Source organism: Pelmatolapia mariae, linkage group LG8, assembly GCF_036321145.2.
Source record: "Pelmatolapia mariae isolate MD_Pm_ZW linkage group LG8, Pm_UMD_F_2, whole genome shotgun sequence".
NCBI lineage: Eukaryota > Metazoa > Chordata > Actinopteri > Cichliformes > Cichlidae > Pelmatolapia > Pelmatolapia mariae.
The window spans coordinates 30,194,393-30,218,499 of NC_086234.1; the positions used below are offsets into that span (position 1 = coordinate 30,194,393).

Below are 24,107 nucleotides of genomic sequence, written 5' to 3' on the forward strand. Positions count from 1 at the left end.
AAATATCATATAAACCTCTATAACTGCATTCTAGCAACTTGCAGCTCTTTCTCTGGTATAATTAGGCAAAAAATCTCTCCCCCATTTTCCCCCTTTTCTCTTCTCTCTATTGCTTTTGCGTTTGTTTTTTCCTTTTGATTACACTGAGTAGTTTTCTCCAAGTTTAACCAAACAGCATCGAGCACCACCCTGCGTCTGCTGGGTCGCTGCACCACTCTGACAGATACAGTCGATTAAGGGTTGGAGAGAGAAGAAAGGAGTAAGAAGACTTCTTCATGATGTTAAGTGTGAACATTTTAAATGACCCCACCATGACCTCTGTTTAACCAGATGGAGATGACTCCCCTGCCCCACACAGACACACAGTGTATGCTAATGTCATAGGGTGAAACAGCTGGGTATTTAGGTCATGTTGAAAAAGAACAGTGAAAGAACAGCTTAGTGATAATAGCATTATTCTACTGACTGAGAGACTCCAACTTACAGAGTGAGGCTTAGCAGCAATGCCATTATTCTCACCTGGCACCAAGTAACGAGTTCTGAGAAGCCACAGTTTGCTATCTGAGCCCTCCATTACAGGACTCAAAACTTCTACTTTATGTTTTTCAGGTCTATTGTGAACAGGATCCCGACTTCTTGACTTTGACCACTGGTTTGAACAGCTGTGTGCACACAGTTTGCCTGTGGATGGTTCCTGTGCTTTTTTATTAAAACCTAAAGATTTTTTTATGCCTGCAGTGACACTGAATTCAAGTCAAATGGTAAGAATGGGTATTTTTCCTTTAACATGACAAGTATTTTCAATTCAGTTCTACTTAATTTATATATTGCAAATCACAACAACTGCTGCCTCAAGGCCATTTATATTGTATGGTAAAGACCTGCAATTTTAGAGAGGAAACCCCCCAAATCACTCAACCCCCTGTGAGCAAACACTTGGCAACTGTAGGAAGGAAAAACTCCATTTAACAAGAAGAAACCTGCAGCAGAACCAGGCTCACGAAGGGCCAGCCATTTGTCACAACTGCCTGGGGGTGAGGGAAGAGATGAAGGAGAGCAGAGGACCAAAGACAAATGTGGGAAAGAGACAGAATTTGAAATTCTCCTTCTGGATTTTGAGAATTAACAGGAAGCCAGCGAAGAGAAGCTGATATGGGAGAAGTGTCTCCTACTTCCTGTCAGTATTCTTGCTGCCACAGTCAGACGCGTACACAGTGAGGATGTAACACTGTTAACAAAATAACTGAGGGAATAAAGTTGTGTGTTGTTTTAGGCAGATGCCACTGAAGAAGATAACAGCAGAGGAATCACCTGAAAACACTGTTTACAGAAATACCAGTGTAAAAATGTCCTATAGTGAAATGCATTCCCCACTGCAGTGTAGCTGATTATTGTAAATTTAAATGTTAGTAAGAAATGTTTAGACAATTTGCTACAGAGATGTGGTCAAAATCATCATCCGTGACCGCATTCAAGTGCACGTAACGCATACGACCAGCAAAACGGTGCAGGTCTGACCCTACAGACAGTGAACGAGGTCCGGGGGTTTAGCTCATTTGGTTTGGGTCCTCTTATCCCCTTTGGAAGAAGGGTCACTAAAAACCAACAGAAACACTTCACTCAGAGAATGAGAACGATATGAATCTTATGCTATGACAGTCCCCATATCTCAATTCACCTGAACATCTACGGGAGAGTTTGGACTGGTGTTAGCAGCACTCCGCACCACCATCACTGAATCTATGGCAACAACTTATTTAAACTTCACCAGCAGCATGTTTGGCACAGCACTCAGTTTGTTAGCCTGATGTCTGTGATTATATTGCTGATAACACCTAACAGACGGCAAAGTCCCATCATCCTCTTTGAGTTTGGTTTAGATAATCTGGCTTTTTAATAATTTGCCCGTTCATAGCAAGAAGGCTGTGGTGACAAAAAGAAATCGTTCCATCAAGTGTGCCTTCTTGAACACACACACACACACACACACACACACACACACACACACACACACACACACACACACACACACACACTTTTGACTTTGGCTCCCTCTAACGGTGATAGGATAATGATCTAAAAAGCAGCTAATGCCCCAAAAAGTAAAAGGATGACCTCTGTGTAACCCCAGCCTGTGGGTGCCTCCCAACCCTGTCACCTCAGGCTAGGATTAACCAAGCAGCCTGTATAAAAAGGAAGATGGACACATCTTGTTAAATGAGCGGCAGGAAACTAAGCTCTGCTCAAGAACAGATCCAGGCAGGGCACCAGCTACCCTCAGGGACACCTGACCTGTTACCCTGTGGATGGGGGGCAGTGTCATCATGAAAGTAACAATTCCTATCAGGATTTGAAAAATGAAGGTAATGGGGGATGAAAGGCAATCCCTAAGAACAGCTTTGTGTTTTATGCCTATAAGCTACTATGAGCAGACACAGGATGCCTTAGATGGGTGGCCGGTCTATCACAGAGCTAACATCGACAGCCAGTTTAGAATTACCAGTTAACCCTACAAGTACATCTCTGCAGTATGGGAGGAAGCTGTAGTACCTGGGAGAACATGCTCCATCATACTGCAGGTTAGAACCCACAGTACAGTAACCACTGTACCATAGTGCAATCTTTATTTGTGTATTTTATCGTGCTTTTATGTTCAGGTAACCAACAGTTAGAGTAACTAGAAGATTAGCAATGTACCAGTCACACACAGTCTACATAACTAGTAGAAAATGTACTTCATCTCTTTCTTCAAGTATTTAACAAACATATGCTTCACATACATAAGCAACACTGTGTTGGTGCTTTTTCCCAGCATGAATACTGCTGCTCACTGATACTCACCTCTCTCTCTAACCTAGCATCATCACATCACCTTTATTCTTGAACATCAGTATAGTACAGTCCTACTCCACTCCTCAGACATCCTCTCACTCTCCAAGATCGTGTTAAACTATCTGGTTAAAAAGTCCTCCGTCCTCTCTCCTAGACATCTCCATACCTCCACAGGCATGTCATCTGGGCCAATCACATGTCTCCTCTTCATCCTCTTCAAAGCTGCCTTCACTTCCTACTTACTAATCCTCTGGACTTCTTTAATCACTAACCTGCTGCACATCCTTTCTAGCTCGATGGTGACAATTTCTTTAGAGTCCCAGCTCACATACAACTCATTATAAGCCTTCATCTTTGTGTAGCCTCCCAGTACTCCTGTAGACTTTCTACATCTCCCTGACTAACCTACTTATTCTTAATTTCTTCCTTTAAATAATTTCTGTAATTGCCCATTCTACTACCAAGTCTCTTTCCTCTCTGCTACCAAACACCAAACACCTTCTTGGCAATTCGCCTCACCGTTTCAGCTGTACTTTCTCTCAGCTCCTCCTTGAACTCTTTGCAACGTTCTTCAGTTTTCTCCACTGAATCTTTGCCTCTGTCTTCACTCACTCCCTCTTTTTGATTTACAAAATTGCCACCACCTTCAGTCTCCTCTCTCTTTCAGATTTTACCTTCTGTATAAGACATAGTCCCCCGGTGTTCACCTTCCTCCACCCTTATTCATCATTCTATGTTCCTCCCTCTTTTTAAATACATGTTCACCATGGTCATTTCCATCCTTTTTGTAAAATCCACCGACATCTGTCCATCTGCATTTCTCTCCACCATGCCTACCCAACATGCATTGCCCCAATTCTTTTCCTTTGTCTTTGCGTTTGTGCTGTTTCTGGTTTAAGGCTTAGTGATAAAAGTTTACCTGTCGTAGATCGATGAAGGCCAGCTGAAGAGTATCTCCTTGAAACCCAGGCACTGGTTCTGAGCTGGCAAACACTGAGAAGTTACAAAGACAACGTCACAAAACAGTAAACTCAAAGCTGGAGTTTCAGGTCTGTTTCTTACTTTACATGCACACACTGGACATATGGAGGTCTGTGGTCATTCAGCTAAATGCTGGATCAGAAAAAAACTATTTAGTTATGCAAGAAATAAGAATCATTTTTGTTGTAAATGAAACATTTATATGTGAACCAGTGGAGGCAACACATGCTGATCAGCACAAAGATTCTGCACTTCTGTGGAAGAAATCACAGCAGCAGTATCACACAAGAGCAGAACTGAAATGTTATATTACACTCTGGGTGATTTGTTTTACTGAAACCAATGTATCGTTTATATAAACATTCATGTAAACTGTTTTACAAATAGCAATGTGAAATGGTTGAACTTTAGTCATCGAGGTATTTTAGGCCCCACAGGGGACTATCTATCTATCTGTGTAAGCAAAACAGGCATTACTGCAAGTCCATGCTGTTTTGTAAAGCATTACACATAAAACGTCACTGTCCTTGAACGTAATGCAGTAATTCGTTATAGTACTCATTAAATTACTTTCATGATACTCTGTAAATTTAAATGAAACGCGCTGTCACATAGCTACCAGTTAACAATATAAACACATATCTCTGTCCTAATGAAGATGCAGCCTCCATGCTGTCTGTGCAGAGGTTTTGTTATTAGTATTATGCTCTTGTTTCTGCAGTGGAAGTAGTTTTCACTTCACCGTCGCATTCTGGTCACTGTAATCATTTCCATACATCCACTCCTCAAAAGCTGCAGACTGCTCCTGCATGCATGTGTGAGTGCACACAAAGAAGGTGCATTTGCTTGTTTTGTTTTGATCCACCTGACGTGCAGGTAACTAAAAACCCTCTGTAATGTGATTAACAACATAATTGCAACTGTAATGTCACTACTGAATTTAGTACAATATCGCGTTACATTACCATGTTGCTGAAAATGTCTTGTGATTACAGTAATGTGTTACTTTGGAACACATTACACCCAACAGTATTTGTAAGAATCATCATCTGAGAAGTGATAAGATGATATTACATTAAATGCCTTTGCATTTCAGTATTTTTCTTAGTTACAGTAGAATGTTATTGTATCTTATCTATATTAAAAGAAAACAAATGTTTCAACATTACAATTCTTTATACTCACATTCACACTGAATAACGTCTAAGTTGAACTGCTGAATGGCCCCCATACTGATCTGTTTGAGTTCCGTGTCCAACAGCATCTGCATCAGTGATGTGGACAGATGCTTGCAGGCCGACATACAAGCTGTCTGGGCCACTTTTCCCTGCACAGGGAGAGATTCAGGGAGAAGGAAGGCACAGACAAGAAGCAAGAGGAGAGATGAAGGATGGAAAGTTTAGGATGGGGACAGAGTTGGTAGAGGATGAGGATGAGAGGAGGGGAAAGCGACAGAATGAAGTCATTTGATGGGGTGAACATTTTATAAAGAGAGAACGGGCAGTATTTGAGTTTTAAAAATATGTAGGAAGGCCAGGATGGGAAAAAGAAGGTGAATAATAACAGATTGAGATAAACAGTTGGGGTAAAAAGTTGAAAGAGAAGGAGGAGGAGGAGGGTATGTGAAAAGAGGGTATAGGAGTAATACAGAAATGGGGAATAAAGAGCAAGAAGGGCAAGGGATAATTCCATGTTAGTGTTGTCTCAAATTCTTCATGAACAGGTATGAATATAGTACTGTGCAAAAGTCTTGAGTCACCACTATGTTCTGTATTTGCTAGAAAAATGGAAAAAGTGCAATGATTTATTGAAATGTTTACAGGTTATGTAAACATGAAAAAGTTAAATGAAAAATGAAAAAGTCACACACATTTGTCACACACACCATGTTTCAGATCATCAAACTAATTTTAACAATGAACAGAGATGAACCAAGTAAATCCAAGATGCAGTTGTAATATTATTAAATAATTATTAGTCATTAATTAAGGGAAAGAAGCTATTCAAACCGACCTCTCCCCGTGTATAAAAAACCCAAAGGAATTACACCAGAAAGTAATAACTGGTTGTGCCACTCTGCAATCAAACATTTGTGATAACTACCAGTGAGTCTTTATCAGCATATCAACCTGATTTGACTTGAGGCCCAAACCTTGAATATGTTTTTACGGACCCATTCAGAGATGGACTTGCTGGTGTGTTTTGCGCTGCTGCATAGCTCAAGTGTGTTTGAGCTGCAGGACATGAATGGATGGCCTTCCCTCTCTTTGTTATCATCCAACTACTTCTTGAGTCCAAACGACATTCCGATGTCATTGCTGTTAATCCTGGTGGTGTGGATCAGTGAATCGATGTCTCGTTCACTCTTGGCATACAGCTTGATGTCATCCATGTACAGGAGGTGGTCGGTATCCGTAGCCAGTCTTGTCAATGATCTCACTGAGGGGATTCAGGCCTATGCAGAACAGCAGAGGGGACAGAGAATCTCCTTGGTAGATCCTGCACTTGATGGTGACTTGTGCTATGGGCTTGAAGTTGGCCTCTAGTGTTGTACACCACATCCCCATGGAGTTCCTGATGAAGGCTCTTAGGCTCCGGTTGACCTTGTACAGGTCTAGGCATTCCAGGATCCAGATGTGTGGCATCGAGTCATAGCCCTTCTTGTAATCAATCCAGGCAGTGCACAGGTTGGTCAGTCTGGTCTTGCAGTCCCAGGCGACTGCTCAGTTTACCAGTAGCTGGTGTTTTGCGCCTCTATTATTCTTGCCAATTCCTTTCTGTGGCCCACTTATGTATTGAGCCATGTGCATGTTCATCTTATATATGTGTGTGTGTGTACATACATATATATATATATATATATATATATATATATATATGCTCAGTGGCTAGTGGATCTGAGGGCAGACCATAGCGACCTCCCTCAACAGGGTCCAGTAACCATCACAGTGGCAGTGGGTCTCCAGTATGAAGAGTTGGACAGCACCAGGGCCCGACATGGTTCACGCCTACTGGCTGAAGAAGCTGACTGCACTCCACGAGTGTCTGGCAGCACAAATGAACCAGCTGCTAGTTAACGAGAGACACCCGGAATGGCTAACCGAAGGTCGGACGGTCCTGATCCCCAAGGACCCCAAGAAGGGACCGGTCCCATCCAACTACCGACCAATAACCTGCCTCAGTACTACATGGAAGCTCCTGTCAGGCATCATATCGGCTAAGATGAACAGGCACATGGGTCAATACATGAGCGGGGCACAGAAAGGGATTGGCAAGAATACCAGACAAAACACCAGCTACTGGTAGACAGAACAGTCAGCCGAGACTGCAAGACCAGACTGACCAACCTGTGCACTGCCTGGATTGATTACAAGAAGGCCTATGACTCAATGCCCCACAGCTGGATACTGGAATGCCTAGAATTGTACAAGATCAACAGGACCCTAAGAGCCTTCATCAGGAACTCAATGGGGATGGCGTTCAACACTAGAGGCCAACTTCAAGCCCATAGCACAAGTCACCATCAAGTGCGGGATCTACCAAGGAGATGCTCTGTCCCCACTGCTGTTCTGCATAGGCCTGAACCCCCTCAGTGAGATCATTAACAAGACTGGCTACGGATACCGACTACGAAACGGAGCGGTTGTCAGCCACCTCCTGTACATGGATGACATCGAGCTGTATGCCAAGAGTGAACGAGACATCAATTCACTGATCAACACTACCAGGCTATACAGCAATGACATTGGAATGTCGTTCGGACTGGAGAAGTGTAGTCGGATGGTAACAAAGAGAGGGAAGGTAGTCAGAACTGAGGGGATTGAACTACCAGAAGGCAACATTGCAGACATAGAGGACAGTTACAAGTACCTGGGGATCCCGCAGGCGAATGGGAACCATGAAGAGGCCGCTAGGAAAGCTGCAACCACCAAGTACCTGCAGAGGGTCAGGCAAGTCCTGAGGAGTCAGCTGAACGGTAAGAACAAGATCCGGGCCATCAACACCTACGCCCTGCCCGTGATCAGGTACCCTGCTGGGGTAATAGGCTGGCCAAAGGAGGAGATAGAAGCCACTGACATAAAGACAAGAAAGCTCCTGACCATGCATGGAGGGTTTCACCCCAAGTCCAGCACCCTGAGGCTGTACGCTAAGCGGAAGGAAGGGGGCAGGGGACTGGTGAGTGTCAGCACCACAGTCCAGGATGAGACAAGAAACATCCATGAATACATCACGAAGACGGCCCCAACTGACAGCGTGCTCAGTGAATACCTCAGGCAGCAGAAACCCAAGAAAGAGGAGGAAGGCGAGGAACCATCATGGAAGGACAGGCCCCTGCACGGTATGTACCACCGGCAGATAGAGGAGGTGGCTGATATCCAGAAATCCTACCAGTGGCTGGACAAAGCTGGACTGGAAGACAGCATGGAGGCACTAATCATGGCAGCACAGGAACAAGCACTGAGCACAAGATCCATAGAGGCTGGGGTCTATCACACCAGGCAAGACCCCAGGCTGTGTAAAGATGCCCCAGAAACAATCCAGCACATAACAGCAGGGTGCAAGATGCTAGCAGGCAGGGCATACATGGAGCGCCATAACCAAGTGGCCGGCATAGTATACAGAAACATCTGTGCCGAGTATGGCCTGGAAGTTCCGAGGTCAAAATGGGAGACGCCCCCAAGGGTGGTGGAGAATGACCGTGCTAAGATCCTGTGGGACTTCCAGATACAGACGGACAAAATGGTGGTGGCTAACCAACCGGACATAGTAGTGGTGGACAAACAGAAGAAGACAGCCGTAGTGATTGATGTAGCGGTTCCCAATGACAGCAACATCAGAAAGAAGGAACACGAGAAGCTGGAGAAATACCAAGGGCTCAGAGAAGAGCTCGAGAGGATGTGGAGGGTGAAGGTAACGGTGGTCCCCGTGGTAATCGGAGCACTAGGTGCGGTGACTCCCAAGCTAGGCGAGTGGCTCCAGCAGATCCCGGGAACAACATCGGAGATCTCTGTCCAGAAGAGCGCAGTCCTGGGAACAGCTAAGATACTGCGCAGGACCCTCAAGCTCCCAGGCCTCTGGTAGAGGACCCGAGCTTGAAGGATAAAACGCCCGCAGGGGCGAGATGGGTGTTTTTTTTTTCTTCCAATTATCCGGGACCCGGCCACAGGGGGCACTAGCAGCTTAAGCAGATGCCTGAACCACATCAATTGGCTCCTTTCGATGCGGAGGAGTAGCAACTGTACTCTGAGCCCCTCCCGAATTGCCGAGCTCCTGACCCCATCTCTGAGTGAGAAGCCAGCCACCCTTCGAGAAAGCTGCTTGTGTCCACAATCTTGTTATTTCAGGCTACGTCCACACTGGCCCGGACAGATTTAAAAACGGCATTTTTGTCTGAAAACGCTCCGCATCCACACTAGCGTTTTCAGTCGTTTTCACAGAATTGTGTATGCACATTGAAACGGCCGAAAACGCTTACGTTCCAGTACTGCGCATTTGTGAAATCTGGAAGCTATCTGGAGCATGTACAGACTGATATTAATCTTTAATAGGGCTGTCAAAATTGAGAGCAAACAAAACAACTGTGGTGTAATGCCCTTCGCTATCTTAGTTTAATTGGTCACATGACTGCATCATATGACTAACATGCGTCATCGTTTTAGAAAGTCTGCATTTTCGCTGTCCACACTGCGACGCGAAAGCACCGTTTTCAAATATATGCGTTTTTGAGAGCGTTTTGAAGACGCTGCGTTTTCCATGAGTGAAAACGGCGTCTCAGTGTGGACGGGAGGCCAAAACGGAGAGAAAACAATGCATTTTCAAATGAAAACACATTAGTGTGAATTTAGCCTGATAGGGATAAAGATGGATCGTTAAATCAAGAACTTCACTTTTATACTCGGCTCTCTTTTCACCACGGACTGGCGGTCGAGTCTGACTTATTGCCAGCACAGCGAACTAAGCTCTTGCAATGGTTGTACAACGGGCCAAACACCTTATACTCCCGATGCCTCTCCCAGAGAATACTCTGAGGGACATGGTCTAGATAAAAAATGGCATTGTTCCTCCTGAATCTGAGGTCTGACTAACAGACTCTCCTTTCCAGCACCCTGGCATAGACTTTCCCAGGGAGGCTGACGAGTGTGAGCCCCCATAGAGTTGGAGCACCCTCTGGTACCCCTTGTTCAAATTGGCAACCACCACCCCAGTCTGCCAATCCAGGTACTGCCCCAGATCTCCATGCAACATTGTAGAGGCGTTTTAACCAAGACAGCCCTACAACATTCAGAGCCTTCAGAATCTCAGGGCTAACCTCAGCCCCCCGAGGGGCCGTGGCACCAAGGAGTTGTTTAACTGCCTCAGTGATCTAATTATCGGTGATGTATGAGTCATCCCCCTGCTTCCACTATGGAAGACGTGTCAGTGGAATTAAAGAGGCCTTCAAAGTTTTCCTTCCACTACTCAACAATGTCCTCAGTTGTAATCAGCAGCACTCCACTTGCAGTATACACAGTGAAGGTAGAGCACCGCTTTCCCCTCCTGAGTTGCCTGACAGTTTGCCAGAATCGCTTCAAGGCAATCTAAAAATATTTTTCCATGGCCTCACTGAACTCCGACACCCGTTTTTACTTCAGCCACAGGCTAACCGAGCCTGATAGGAATCCATCTTTGGCCTGATGGCTCCCTTCACCTCTGGTGTCCACCAGCTGGTTTGGGGTTTACCACGACAGGCACCGACCAGCTTGCAGCCACAGCTCAGTGAAGTGCAGCCTCAGCTGGAGGCGCTGAACATGTTCCCCAGTTCTCCTCAGAATGCTGTTGAAGCTTTGCAGGAGGTGAGAGTTGACCATCTTGCAGACTGGGGCCTCTGCTAGACATTCCCAGTACACCCTGGGCAATCAGTTGACAGCTCAGTCCCTCTCTTCACCTGAGTGTCCAGAACATACGGCCGCAAATATGATGATCTGATTACCAAGTGGATTATCGACCTGTGGCCTAGGGCAGCAGTCCGCAACCCCCGGGCCACAGACCGGTACCGGCCCGTGAGTCGTTTGGTACCGTGCCGCGAGAGTTGAGGCTCGGGTGTGAAACTCATGGTTTTCAGGGGTTTTAGCGTTATTTTTTATCATTTTTATCGTCAACTCTGTTTCCATGGGTGTTGTGTTATAAATCATCTTTTTTTTGGTACCGGTACTAGTTTTATTTTGTTGTATTTATCTGTGACACCTCAAAGGCCGGTCCATGAAAATATTGTCGGACATAAACCGGTCCGTGGCACAAAAAAAGGTTGGGGACCGCTGGCATAGGGTGTCCTGATGTGACGTGCACTTATGGGCACTCTTATGTTCGAATATGGTATTCGTTATGTCAAGTAACAGAACACTGCTCGGGTTAAGGTGGGACTAGGGCAGGGCAATACGGCCAAAAATATTTATCACCGTATATATTTGAAAATTTGCGATAACGATATAACTGACGATATAATTGACACTAGACAAAATACTTTACAACTCCACAACTTTATTAGTGCAAAAAAACCCATCAATGTATTTTCACTTAAACAAGCAGCTGTTTTTATGTGCATTAAAGTTATATAAAAATTTAACAGTGCAAATGCAAATTCCTCGCTGACAGTTTAACCAAAAGGCATTTCCAGTGGAAACTGGCCGACATATCCTCAGCATAACCATGTATAATATCCACAAAACTTAAAAAGAGGTTATACACACACAATACGGTAACATTATGTTGAAGCACAGTACGTATCACTCCGCGAGGCTCCTGCCTACGATAGCCGTAATGCTCCGACAATCCATCAAGCGGTGCGGCTTCGTAGCTTAGCAAAGTCGTACTAAAACATTTTTTGACAGATTTTATGTACCACATAAAATCGGTTCAGTAATAACGACGGCCCGCTAGCATGCTCTACCAAAAATAGTGCTTTGTTGTGTATCTGACGGACGAAGGCTAAACCAGTTCCACACCACTGAAGTTGCAGCATTTTTACAAACCAATTCTGGTTCATCTGTTCATTCAACGATCTGCTTTCGCCCTTCTCATTCTCCATCGCCGCCATGCTTTTTCCGCCATGTGCGTATGAAAACAAAGGCACTGCGCATGCGCGTTTTACCCATATTCTATCGCCATATTTTATTTTCTCATCATTGCCTAACATTATACCAGTATTACCGTGAACGGTATGATATGGCCCAGCCCTAGGTGGGATAGGCCGTTTCTCCCAATCACGCCCTACCAGGTCTCACTGTTGTTGTCGTCCTGCTCATGTGGAGAGAGTCCCCAGGTGGAGTATCTCAAGCTCCTCACCCAGGGACTCCGAGAAGGAGGGTGGTCCCATGTCCCTAGATGTTGTACTGATAAGAGTCTTCTGAATCGCTCTTGACTGGTCCCACACCCAGGACCAATTTGTAGGGAGAATGTACCATCGGGCAAAAAGCCCTGGGATCCCTGGGACACACGAGCAACTCCACCACGATTAGGTAGTGATTCACGGAGGGGATATAAATGTAAAGTTTACAATAAATGAACATTTATCGATAGTAAGTTGTTAACTGTATAAAATAGTGCATTTCACAATATCTTTTACAATATATGTGAATAGCACATGAAGTGATTAATTACCACTCCATCATGGACATCTTGCGGCCCTCCCAGTATACTTTTAGACTGTGTCGTCATCGATGGATCCGCTATGCTGGCCAGCAAGCCCACTCGGTCTTACCAGTTGAGTGCCCTGTATGGAGCTGGAAGCGGGTCTCTGGAGGTTGGTGTGGATTATAGCAATCTTCGCCGGCTGGGACGTGCTCCTAGTAGCATCAAGGTGATGTTTAGCAGAGCTCCGAATGGCTCTGCTAAACACTAGGTCACTGGTGAACAAGTCCTTCATTGTAAACAACTTTTTTCTCTCGTCAAGGCTGGACGTCCTGTTCCTAACGGAGACTTGGATTCGCCCCGGTGAGTCCTCTTCCTTTTCGGAACTTCTTCCTCTGGATTGTGCTTTCTTTAACTCTCCTAGGACCGTGGGCAGGGGTGGAGGGCTAGCCTCGGTTTTTAGAAGTAAACTCCGAGTGCGGCAACTGCCTCCTGCCTCGTATTCCAGCTTCGAAGTACAACTACTGGAGCTGTCCGGTTCCCCCCGGACTCTCTGTGCGGTGGTGTATCGACCTCTGAAGCACAACAAGGATTTTATCCGTGAATTTGCTGATCTTTTAGGATTTCTCTTTTTAACTTATGATTGTGTTCTTATTTCTGGTAATTTTAACATTCATATAAGTTGTGAGGAGGACCTATTGGCTAAGGACTTCCTTGCACTTATTGACTCTTTTAATCTCACTCAGTGGGTGAGAAAATCAACCCACATTAAAGGCCATATGCTGGACTTGGTATTGTCGTATGGACTGGATATTTGCATCATGGACATTAATGATGCTGGGATTTCGGACCATTTCCCAGTTATGTTTGATGTTCAGTTATGCAATATGGAACTGAATTCTGAGGGTCCACTGTGCCTATCGCGTATGATTAATCCTGAGGTTGTAGCCCATTTCTCTGCGGCCTTTGCTAACTCTGCCTGTTATGATGTCATTAGTAATGCACCTCTCTCGGTTGATGGCGTAGTCAACTCTTTTATTTCTACATGCTCTTCTATTTTGGACACTGTGGCTCCAGTAAAGACTAAACGCCCTAAAACCTCTCGCCAACTCTGGCTAAATGAATCCACCCTCGCTCTTAGACGTGAATGTCGTCGAGCTGAGAGGAGATGGAAAAAAGATCAACTTCAGGTGTCCCTTGACATTCTGCATATGAGCCGATCTAAATTTCAGAAGGCTGCCAAAATGGCAAAACATCTTTTTTGTCGAACATCATTGCAACTAATTGTCACAATACTCAAGTTCTGTTTAAAATCTTTAACTCAGTGGTTAATCCTTGCTCTGATGTTTAGATGGATTCCTTCCCTGTCTCTCTGCAAAAAATTTCTAAATCATTTTATAGATAAAATCTCAGTGTTAAGGGCCCCACATTCTCCGGCAGTAAATCAAGCTCCAGTTTCCGAATGTTCTACGGTTTTTCAACAGTTTGAACCTGTGTCATCCTCGACTTTAAAGGAAATAATTAATAACCTGAGAAGCTCAAATTATTTGCATGACATTATTCCCTCTCGTATCATTGAGGATCCATTGAATACAATCGGGTCCTGTATCTTATTTTTAATGAACTCATCACTGTTATCTGGCTGTGTTCCGACTGTCTTTAAACATGCAGTCGTGCAACCTTTTATCAAGAAAAGCAGCCTTGATCATAACACTCTGGCAAATTACAGGCCGATTTCTAAACTCCCTTTCATATCAAAAATTTTAGAGAAAATAGTGCTTCAGCAACTACAGACCCATTTAGAGATAAACGGTATAAGTGATAAATTCCAGTCTGGATTTAAACCGCGTCACAGTACCGAAACTGCCCTACTAAGAGTTTTCAATGACCTCCTTCTCATCGCTGACTCTGGGCGCTCTGCGGTCTTAGTTCTATTAGATCTGACTTCACCTTTGACACGGTTGACCATGATATTCTTTTGGCAAGGTTAGAACAAGTAGCAGGCCTTAAAGGAAACGTTCTCTCATGGTTTAAATCATATTTTTCTGAGAGGTTGTTCTCTGTCATGATGGGAAAATATTCCTCTTCTTCTGCCCCTTTTTGCTGGGGTGTGCCCCAGGGCTCTGTACTGGGTCCTGTGTTGTTCTCTCTGTACATGTTGCCCTTGGGCTCCATTTTTGAAAAACATAATGTCTCTTTTCACTGCTATGCTGATGATATGCAAATCTACCTCCACTTGACTGGGGATGTTTCATCTTCACTACTAGAGCAGGGCGATATGGCCAAAAATATTTATCACGATATATATTTGAAAATTTGCGATAACGATATAACTGACGATATAATTGATGCGAGACAAAATACAACTCCACAACATTACTAGCGCAAAAAGACAACCTTCCATTTATTTTCACTTAGCAAAAAGACAACCTTCCATTTATTTTCACTTAAACAAGAAGCTGGTTTTTATGTGCATTAAAGCTATATAAAAATTTAACAGTGCAAATGCAAATTCCTTGCTGAAAGTTTAACCAAAAGGCATTTCCAGTAGAAATGGGCTGACATATCCTGAGCATAACCATGTATAATATCCACTGCAGTTAAAAAGGGGTGCTTTGCAACTTTAAACTGCAGTGTGCAGTACGTATTTTTCGGACCATAAGGTGCACGGGATTATAAGGCACATTAAGCGAAACAAAGCAGTCAGATAAATCAAACTTTATTCAACTCATTCTTCTTGCTTCCTCCACTTCTGTACCATTGATTCATTAATGCTGTATTCTATCACAGCTGCTCTATTCCCATGTTGTCGCAGTATATTAATGACTAACCTCATATTGTGGATGGATTATCTCAGTTGTTCTCCTGACTGAAGTTTGGTCCGTTTACAGCATCCTGCCATGCGATTGCATTTGTCTCTAACTATCAGAAACCGTCACGTTAACTTTTATAAGTGGAAAAGTGTTAGTGTTCGTCCTCCAGCTTCACTGTTTATGTTATGCTAACATAGCTGTGTCGCTAGCGATCACGTAGCACATCATTATATACCAGGTAGCCCAACTTCAGTAACCCTACAAACGTCACTGCTGTTTAGTTTCCTGTCTTCATTTATGTTGGAAGTGATAGCAGAGCTGTACGTTTGAATTTTTTCAGAAATCTCTCAGTCAGAACATGCTATAGGTAACTAGCGAAACTAGCGAGCTAACTTCCGCTAGCTTCCTGCTAACTTCTAACTCCGTTAAATGTAATAAATTATGTTTTCATGGATGCCTGGAAGTTAAACTTCATGGTTACACCTGGTAAAGCAGTAATGCTGATCGTTTTATTAAAGATGAAAGAATTTAGACCGTTTTTAACTCTCAGTGATGCTGCAGTGTTCGTTTGACTTTGGGACCTGAAGCATACGGAGTTTAGGACCCAGATTACTCCCAGATTTAAGAGCATCTTACTCCGACAAATACGGCAATAACTACGGCCGGCTTGCATGTTCTGCAAAAAAAAAAGAAACAGTGCTTTGTCGTGTATCTGACGGACAAACACCAAACCAGTTCCACATCACTGAAGTTGCACCATTTTTACAAACCAATTCTGGTTCATCTGTTTCACTCAACAATCGGCCATGTGCGTATGAAAACAAAGGCACTGCGCATGCGCGTTTTACTCATATTCTATCGCGATATTTCATTTTCCTATCGTTGCCTAACATTATACCGGTATTACCGTGAACGGTATAATATGGCCCAGCCCTATTCACTACATCCTTTGTTTGATTGTTTGAGTGATGTCAAAGACTGGTTATCACGTAACTCTCTTACTTTAAATGAAAAGAAGACAGAAATAATTGTTTTTGATAGAAATATGCCTCTGGGACAACTGACTGGTACACTCGGGCCTGTTGTTAATCACCTCACTGATGCTGCTAGGAATCTTGGAGTTTTCATGGATAGCACCTTCAAACTAGATAAACAGGTGTCTACTGTGGTAAAAACCAGCTTCCACCAACTACACCAAATTTCTAAGGCTAAACCTTATATACCACGCAAAGATCTAGAGAAACTCATTCATGCATTCATCACTTCAAGACTAGATTATTATAATTCTCTTTACTTGGGCCTCCAATCTTCCCTCCTTCAGCGATTGCAGTTGGTCCAAAATGCCGCAGCACGTCTCTTAACTGGCACTAGAAGGTATGATTCCATCACCCCTGTTCTAGCCAACTTACATTGGCTTCCTATTAAATATCGAATTGATTTTAAAATTTTATTGTTTACTTATAAAATCCTAAATATTATGGCACCTGATTACTTAGCTGATCTCCTCTGTCTGTATAGCCCTAAGAGAGCACTAAGATCATCGGGCCAACTGCTCTTAGTGCAACCTAGGTCTCGGCTGAAGACCAGAGGAGGCCGGGCCTTTGCCATTGCCTCACCCAAATTATGGAATAATCTTCCTCTTGACATTCGCGCATCATATTCTATTCAATCTTTTAAATCACGTCTAAAAACGTACTTGTTTAACCTGGCATTCGAGGCTAATTAGGGTAATTTACATCTGGCTCTGCATTTAGATTATGGAAATTATTTTATATTTTATATCTGTAATTTATATTTTATATTGTGATTTTTATCTGTATCATAGTTTTACTGGAAAGCACTTTGGTGTACTTCGGTCTTTAAATGTGCTATATAAATAAATTTTATTTTATTTTTTTGATTTGAATATCTTGTACCTGGATTTTGTTTAACACAGGCACCTTGAACAAATTGGAAGTGCTTCATGTTAAATCTCCTTCAAGTGTTAGAAATGCACGAACTTTGAATTGATCAATAAAGTATAGTACAGCTAGTATAAAACATAGACAAAAACAATCTATTCCCTCAGGTCAACAACGAGGCACAAAAAATAGAAAATGGAGTATAGAAGTTTTATTTATGTAAAGTGTGCCGAGTGTAGTTGCTAGGTGTGGCCTCAAAGAAGTTTCCAGGTTCACTATATAAACAGAAGTCAACTGGTGTTTCTGGTTAGCAGTGACTGGCGTCAAGTTCAGAGTTACATGTAGTGTACTGTAGCACTGAAAGTGAGGCCAGAACACAACATTTTTACACCTTACAGATGGGCCTGAAATATGCTCCCTTGCTAACAAATTCACAGACAGCTGCAGAGACCTTGGTTGTTCTTAATTTCCTACTTTCCTCTAAACAGGCATCCGTACTGAAGGTAATATCCACCCTGCACTCAGATCCCAGTGGACTCTAAGCCTACTTCCAACCATTACAACTCTATTTTTAGAGCAGTTTAAAAAAACAACGTAGTTGACCAAAGTTATTTCCAGACAGCAAGAAAATATAAAACAGGTATTAAACAATAATGAAAACTAAATAAGAGTAAAACGGAAAAAAAAATAAGAATAATAGACAATAAAATTTACAATAAATAAAACTAGAATAAACAAACTCCACACAGAAAGGCCCTGGCCAGGACGTGGAGTCAAACTCAGGACCTTCTTAGTGTGAGGCAACAGTGTTAACCACTGTGCCACCGTTTATAAAACTAACAGGACATTCAACATTCAACAGCAGAGATAAAAATGAAACCTAGGCTTCAAAAGCAAACAGAGTCAAGAACTACTACTCACAGAAACAATATGAATGAAAGTATGAAAAAACTGGGATTTCCATGATGTAGTTTTTCTTCTTCTTCAGTCACCTTTTTCACTCACTATGCGTTTACACATCTGTCTTCATTTAATTACTGGTTATTATAAATGTCTGGCTCTGTCTTTGTGCTTCCTCCCCTAACCCCAAACGGCTGTGCTGCCCCTCCCTGAGCCGGGTCCTGCTGGAGGTTTCTTCCTGTTAAAAGGGAGTTTTCCCTTCCATTGTTGCCAAGGTAAAGACTGATTGCAGGGTCTTTACTTTACAATAAAGCATCTTGAGGCATCTGCTGTTGTGATTTGGTGCTGTATAAATAAAGGTGAGTTGAATTGCAGTATTCTGGCCTTAGCTTTCATATGCAGTGGATGTTACTTGATCCTTGGTTTCACAGCTCTCCTGCAGATAAACGTATCTGTTGCTCAAGTTTGAATGTAATTATGGTCTGTGAATGTCTTCATTAGCAACAGTTCCAGTGGAAAAGATTGTATATTAAAGAGTTTTCAAGTCTGAAAAGTGAAGCCAAAGCAAAAGTGCTGAGTTGCAGACTTGTCAACTGTAAGTCTTTAGCCAGTTAGCCTGCAGTGTCCCCCTGTACCACAGTAAGGTCTGCCTATCCTGTAATGTCCAGTTTCAAAGAGCTAAAATGGAAACAAAAAGCTCACAATGGGAAGACCTCATAGGTGATGTCATGGTGGCTACATCAGTCTTTTATATTCAGTCTATGGCAGAACCACAAGCTTAGAGTTGTGGGACTTCTGAAGGCAAACATTAGCATGCATTTTATCGCCATTCTGCCTGCAGCTTAGCAGCAAAGTGTTATAAATCCAGGCAGGGATACTCACCGACATTGATGCATGATCATTGTTGTTATTCTGAGCAGAGAACCCCCAAACCAACCAAAAATGGAAGAAGGAGAGGGAAAGAGGGAAAGGACAGGAAAAGAAATGTGGCAACAATAAATGGACAGGAGGAGGTAAGTTCAGCTAGAGATATCTTGCATGCTTGATATGTCAAATTAATCAAGGAGTAAAACAATTCAGTTACAAAGCTGTGCATTACAGAAGGTGTGGATGGAGACACAGCAGGAGATAGTTTGAAAATTTTGGAAAAAAACAGAAAACACAACAAGCTAGAAGTCATCAGAGAAATAATAGCACATGCAGGTGAGAAGGGCAGGTACAGCGAACAATCAGACCAATCAGGCTGTGAGCTCAAATAACAGTTTCTGATCAGGTCCTTTACACTTCGCTATCTAATGTGCTCCGTTTGATTGGAGATGATGTCAGTTTGCAAAAACATTGCACAAGCCAGTAACAGCACATCATGCAGAAATCAGCACTGCAACATGTACATAGCTCAACGTAATATCCACAGTTTAAACCTTTTTCAGACAGCACCTACAATCTGATAGAAATGCTATGAGGGCGTAAAAAACAAGAGAGTGATGGTGGGAAGTCAGGGAAGGAAAAAAAAACAAACAAAAAATAATCATGCGTTCGTATTATCAACAAAAGATCAACCTCACAGCACGCCATACAGCTAGTGTGTGAACAGAAAGAACAACAACAACACAACCCCACACTGTTTATGTTCCACAGCTCCCAGACAGAGGTGCTGAGCTAACGTGTAGAGGTGAGGAGGCGGCTCACACTCACCGGGAGGTGTGTGAACACCTGGAAGGTAGATCGTAGGAAGTTGATCAGGTCCATGAGATACCCTGAGGCACGGCCGTCAGACTCAGCCATGCCCCATTCGTAGTCTGCTAGCTGGATGAACTCATCGATCTTCTGGTTCAGTTTGGTATAAATCTCTCCCTCTGCAGCATGACGAGCATCCTGGAACAATGTTTTCACAAGATTTAATGGGAGCAAATATTATTGTTTTTCCTACACACATTCATTTTTGGAATGGAGACACAGAGCTTCAATTACAGCCACTTCATTAAGTATACCCGTTTAACATCTCATTAATCAGCCAATCACATGGCAGCAACTGAATGTAATCAGGGATGTAAGCAGAGTCGAGACGACCTGCTGAAGAACTGAGCATCAGAATGATGAAGAAAGGTGTTTTTGAACGTGGCTGGCCTTGTCTCAATAACTGCTGATTTACTGGGATTCTCCCACAAAATGATCTCTTATATCAGTTTATAGACTAAAAAAGTGAATATGTTCACCGGATGAAAATGCAAGAAGTCAGAAAAGAATGGCCAGACTGCTCAGAGGTAAGAAAGCTAACAGTAAAGTAACTCATTACAACCAAGGTATGAAGAATGTGACTTCTAAAGGCACAAATCACCTTGAAGGTCGACAATCCGTAGAGTCTTGTGGTGTGAACTGTTTCTGGGGAGACGTTGGTGATGTTTGTTATGAATTCCTCCAGATACCTGCAGGCCTGCTCCAGGTGGGTGGTATTAATGATGATCTGTACCAGCTACAGAGACAAAGTTACAGTTCTAAACTGAATCCTGAATGCTTTTCACGACTGTGTGTGTGTGAGCAGTTCTAACCTCAGTCAGTCCTATGTGAGGTTTCTTGATAAGGTTTTGCAGACAACTGCTGAGAGTTCTTGTCAGCAACAGGTTGGTAGATTTTCGCAACATGTCATCAATCTCTGTTGAACTGGACACACAACAAACTTGACAGTTGCAAAGTGAAGAGACGACAGTCCAGGGAGATTAGATATGTAGAAGTGTTCGTGTGGCGAGTGAACATAGAGTAGTGTACCTGCGGTGTAGTGACTCTGAGAACTTGAGGCTGGCGTAAATGAACTCTTTGACCTGGGTGTAGATCTGAGGGACAGACTGGGACATTGGCAGCTTCTTAGGAAAGTCCTGCTGCTTATGCACACACACAGAAAAACTGTATTAATTTTCATCCAACACAAGTTGTCTTTTAGGAAATGTTTCTTTTACGTGGATGCAACCGTGCCAGATTGGGGAGACTGTGGTACTTGAACACATTACCTTCTCTATCTCAGCATCGTGGAAGGGAAAGCGGCTGACAACCAGTTTATATTCCTCCTCTGTCTCCACTGGGATGGGACTGTAGTTGTCCAGTTCAAAGATCTCTCTATGGGAACACAGATCAGAGTTATCACACACTTTGGTCTCCACTGTTAGTTCAGAAACAAAAAAACACTTAAAATGTTTCCATTCCATTTTTTCAGTTTAATGTCGTCTCAGTGCTATTTTCAGGATCAATGATATGAAAAAAAGAACAACTTCCCTCACATGGTGCTGATGCTTTGCTGAAACAGCACAAACAAAGCTGATTCTGGTTTTAGTTATGTGTTTTTAGCTGCTCTGCTTTGTCACAGCAGAAGAAAGCCTTACCGCAAACACAATTGTTATTGTCAAATTGTAATTTTTTAGCTTTGTGCCAAAGTGTTTCTGCACGTCCTACTGTGGCAGACGTCACACGTGAGTGAAGCCCACCTGAAAACCAGTGCCCATTTCTTCAGCAGGGTTTCGTTGTACTGGTCTCTAACCTCAAACAGCAGGTCAAACAAACGGTTTACCGGGAAGCCGTAACCCTGCACAAACATCACACAGTCAGAAAACACTCACGTTTTCACACGGCAGAGTCACAAACAGGTCAAGTCCCACTCTTAACCAACCTGTAGTGTGTCAGCAAAGATGACTATAAGATTCTTCAGCTCCAGCACCAAGTCTGGGTCGTCACAGTATGACTGCAGAAAAAGAGAGTCATCACCAAACACTGGTCTAACGTCGCATTATCTGCTTTGCTTCCTAAATCTATATTCACGCGAGTCTTTGCAGTCCTCTGAAAATTGAACCCCCTGTCATTCAAAGCTTGTCCGACCACCTTTAGCAGTAACTGAACTTCTAATTGTGTGAAGTTCTCTTGTTGACAACATTGTTTCAGTTCACTGAGCTTTGTTTGGGCGCAGCACACTTCAGAGCTCACCACAGCATTTCTGGAGTTTGAGCCTTGATTCTTTTTCTTTCCTGACACTCTGCAGCACATTTGCTTATGTGCTTAGGATCATTGTCCTGTTCCATGACCCACTTTGGGCCTCAGCCGTCAACACAGAGAGCCTCAAATTTGATTTTGAATACGTATGAAGTAACTGCACTGTATACTGTGTAGAGTTTTAACTAGGTATATATACATTTTTATAGGGAGTCTGTCAAAATGCCTACATGACAAACAAGTTAAGCCAGTGCATTAACAAAGGTCCTCATTTTTCCAGAGAGTAGGGTGATTTATAACCCTGAGAGCAGCACAGCTGTATACGAACACAGCCTGAGACTGGACACTCAGTAGCAATGGCTGGCCTCTCCATCTACTCAGACTCCAACAATCTTAAAAAAATGACAAATAATTAAGTCTACTTCCACCATATCCAGACCAGTGATGAATGCAAATGTGCTAAATCTGCTCTTCAAGTTGCGTTTTGTTGTCTATTGAAAGCATATTGTATTTATTTAACCCGCACTGGGAGAATTTTACTCATTAAGTATATCATCTGCATGTATTAGTTTTGCTTTTTTTAAAACAATCTGATGCAGCCTTGTTACTTTTAGCTGACCATGCACTCGCTGTAAGTGCAGGAGCCCGACAATGTGGACTTGCTTTTGTCAGAGCACAGCAGAGGGGCTGCGGGGCACAGAGGACACCAGGTCTTTGTTAGTCTTCTCACCCATGCTGTGCGGCCTATTCTCCAGCCTGTTAGCATAATCCTCGGGGTCATTTACAACTGACAGGGCTCCAGCGGGCAGGAATATGCCTTCTTTATCTGCTGTTATTGTTGCAATCTGTCTCTCATTAAGGTCACAATGGCCTCCTCTTTGCCTGCATGTGTATGTGTGTTTTGACCTCTGCTCTTAATAGTGACATCATTAGTGTGTTTGTGGGTGTGCTGCCCTCAAAGGGGTATATCATCCACTGAATGAAGGAACTATCATTTCTATTAACTCTCAACAGCATCCTTTCCATTCATAGTCAATGCCCTGCAGACATTAGAGGTGTGTGTGTGTGTGTGTGCGCGCGCCTACAGAGTGTGTCCGGAGAACAGCGATGATCTTGGACAGCGCCATGTTCCACAGTTCATCAGTAAAAGCTCTGGTCACCAGCCCTTGAGTGGCATGGAGGATATGGTCCTCTACAACAAAGAACCTGACCACACACACACACACACACACACACACACACACACACACACACACACACACAGACACACACACACACACACACACACACACACACACACACACACACACACACACAGATTTAGGTTCACAGTGAAACAAAACAGCCTGATGAGCATTTGAAAGGAACATCTTACCCTACAATCTGATTGAAGTATCTTCTGTAGCCTTCCACTGTCTCATGCTAAACACACACAAATAGACACAAAGACATGTTAATACAGATGCAAACGTAACAGCCACCAGTAAGGCAAATATTGAAATAGGAGGGAGAAAAAATAAGTTAAAAGTTGTATTTCTGCAGCTCTTGTTTGACATGGCTTTTGCTTTGTGACTTCATCCCAGGAACCACCGAGGCTCAAGCCTGCTGGGACCTGGAAACTGATGAACCAGCACCACTCCCCATAGTCAAGATATGGACTGAGATGGTGCCACCTATCTGAAATGTGCAGCTGCCCACATGGACAAGCCGAAAGCCAAATGACAGTGAGATGCACCGAGCATGCTGGTGGTAGCATCTTGCTCTGGGGCTGTTTTGCTTATTCCTGATGTTATCCTAAAACTTTAAAACATCATTTATAACTTTTTAAATACAAAGTACAGCTGTTTATTTTTCCCCTGAAAAAACAATAACAGTCATGGTTTTCTAAGCTTTGCCAGAGCTGGATCACAGCTCCTGTACGATCTGTGAGTAATCTATTTAGTCATAGTAAGAAATACACAGGTTCTAGGAAAAATGAATACAAGGCAGACTGTGTTTAGTGCCATATAGAGTCACAATGAAAGGTCCACTGAAAAAACCCCGAGCGCTTGTCTGAATTTCATTCATATGCTTTACACGTATGTTAAAGCACTTGTGT

The 24,107-nt window shown here is 43.2% G+C and overlaps 1 protein-coding gene and 1 long non-coding RNA gene across 6 annotated transcripts in view; one reads left to right on the forward strand and one right to left on the reverse strand.

Annotated features, from left to right (window-relative positions):
- exoc6 (exocyst complex component 6) overlaps nucleotides 1-24,107 on the reverse strand; it is a 71,579-nt gene that overhangs the window by 14,759 nt on the left and 32,713 nt on the right. For 2 of the 5 annotated variants that reach the window (XM_063481775.1, XM_063481774.1), the window contains exons 11-22: nucleotides 23,385-23,431; nucleotides 23,095-23,215; nucleotides 21,693-21,764; nucleotides 21,511-21,608; nucleotides 21,040-21,145; nucleotides 20,801-20,910; nucleotides 20,584-20,695; nucleotides 20,373-20,507; nucleotides 19,730-19,909; nucleotides 18,917-18,946; nucleotides 4,999-5,140; nucleotides 3,752-3,825 (exon numbers count right to left, since the gene is read on the reverse strand). In XM_063481775.1, the coding sequence (XP_063337845.1) occupies nucleotides 3,752-3,825; nucleotides 4,999-5,140; nucleotides 18,917-18,946; nucleotides 19,730-19,909; nucleotides 20,373-20,507; nucleotides 20,584-20,695; nucleotides 20,801-20,910; nucleotides 21,040-21,145; nucleotides 21,511-21,608; nucleotides 21,693-21,764; nucleotides 23,095-23,215; nucleotides 23,385-23,431 (1,227 nt within the window). Of the gene's footprint in view, nucleotides 1-3,751; nucleotides 3,826-4,998; nucleotides 5,141-17,373; nucleotides 18,471-18,916; nucleotides 18,947-19,729; nucleotides 19,910-20,372; nucleotides 20,508-20,583; nucleotides 20,696-20,800; nucleotides 20,911-21,039; nucleotides 21,146-21,510; nucleotides 21,609-21,692; nucleotides 21,765-23,094; nucleotides 23,216-23,384; nucleotides 23,432-24,107 lie in introns of those variants that run through there. The other 3 variants (XM_063481777.1, XM_063481776.1, XM_063481778.1) reach the window with 2 other exon arrangements.
- Nucleotides 538-24,102, forward strand: LOC134632906 (uncharacterized). The gene is made up of 3 exons (XR_010094622.1): nucleotides 538-761; nucleotides 18,955-19,047; nucleotides 23,593-24,102. It is a non-coding gene; the product is annotated as an uncharacterized LOC134632906 (long non-coding RNA).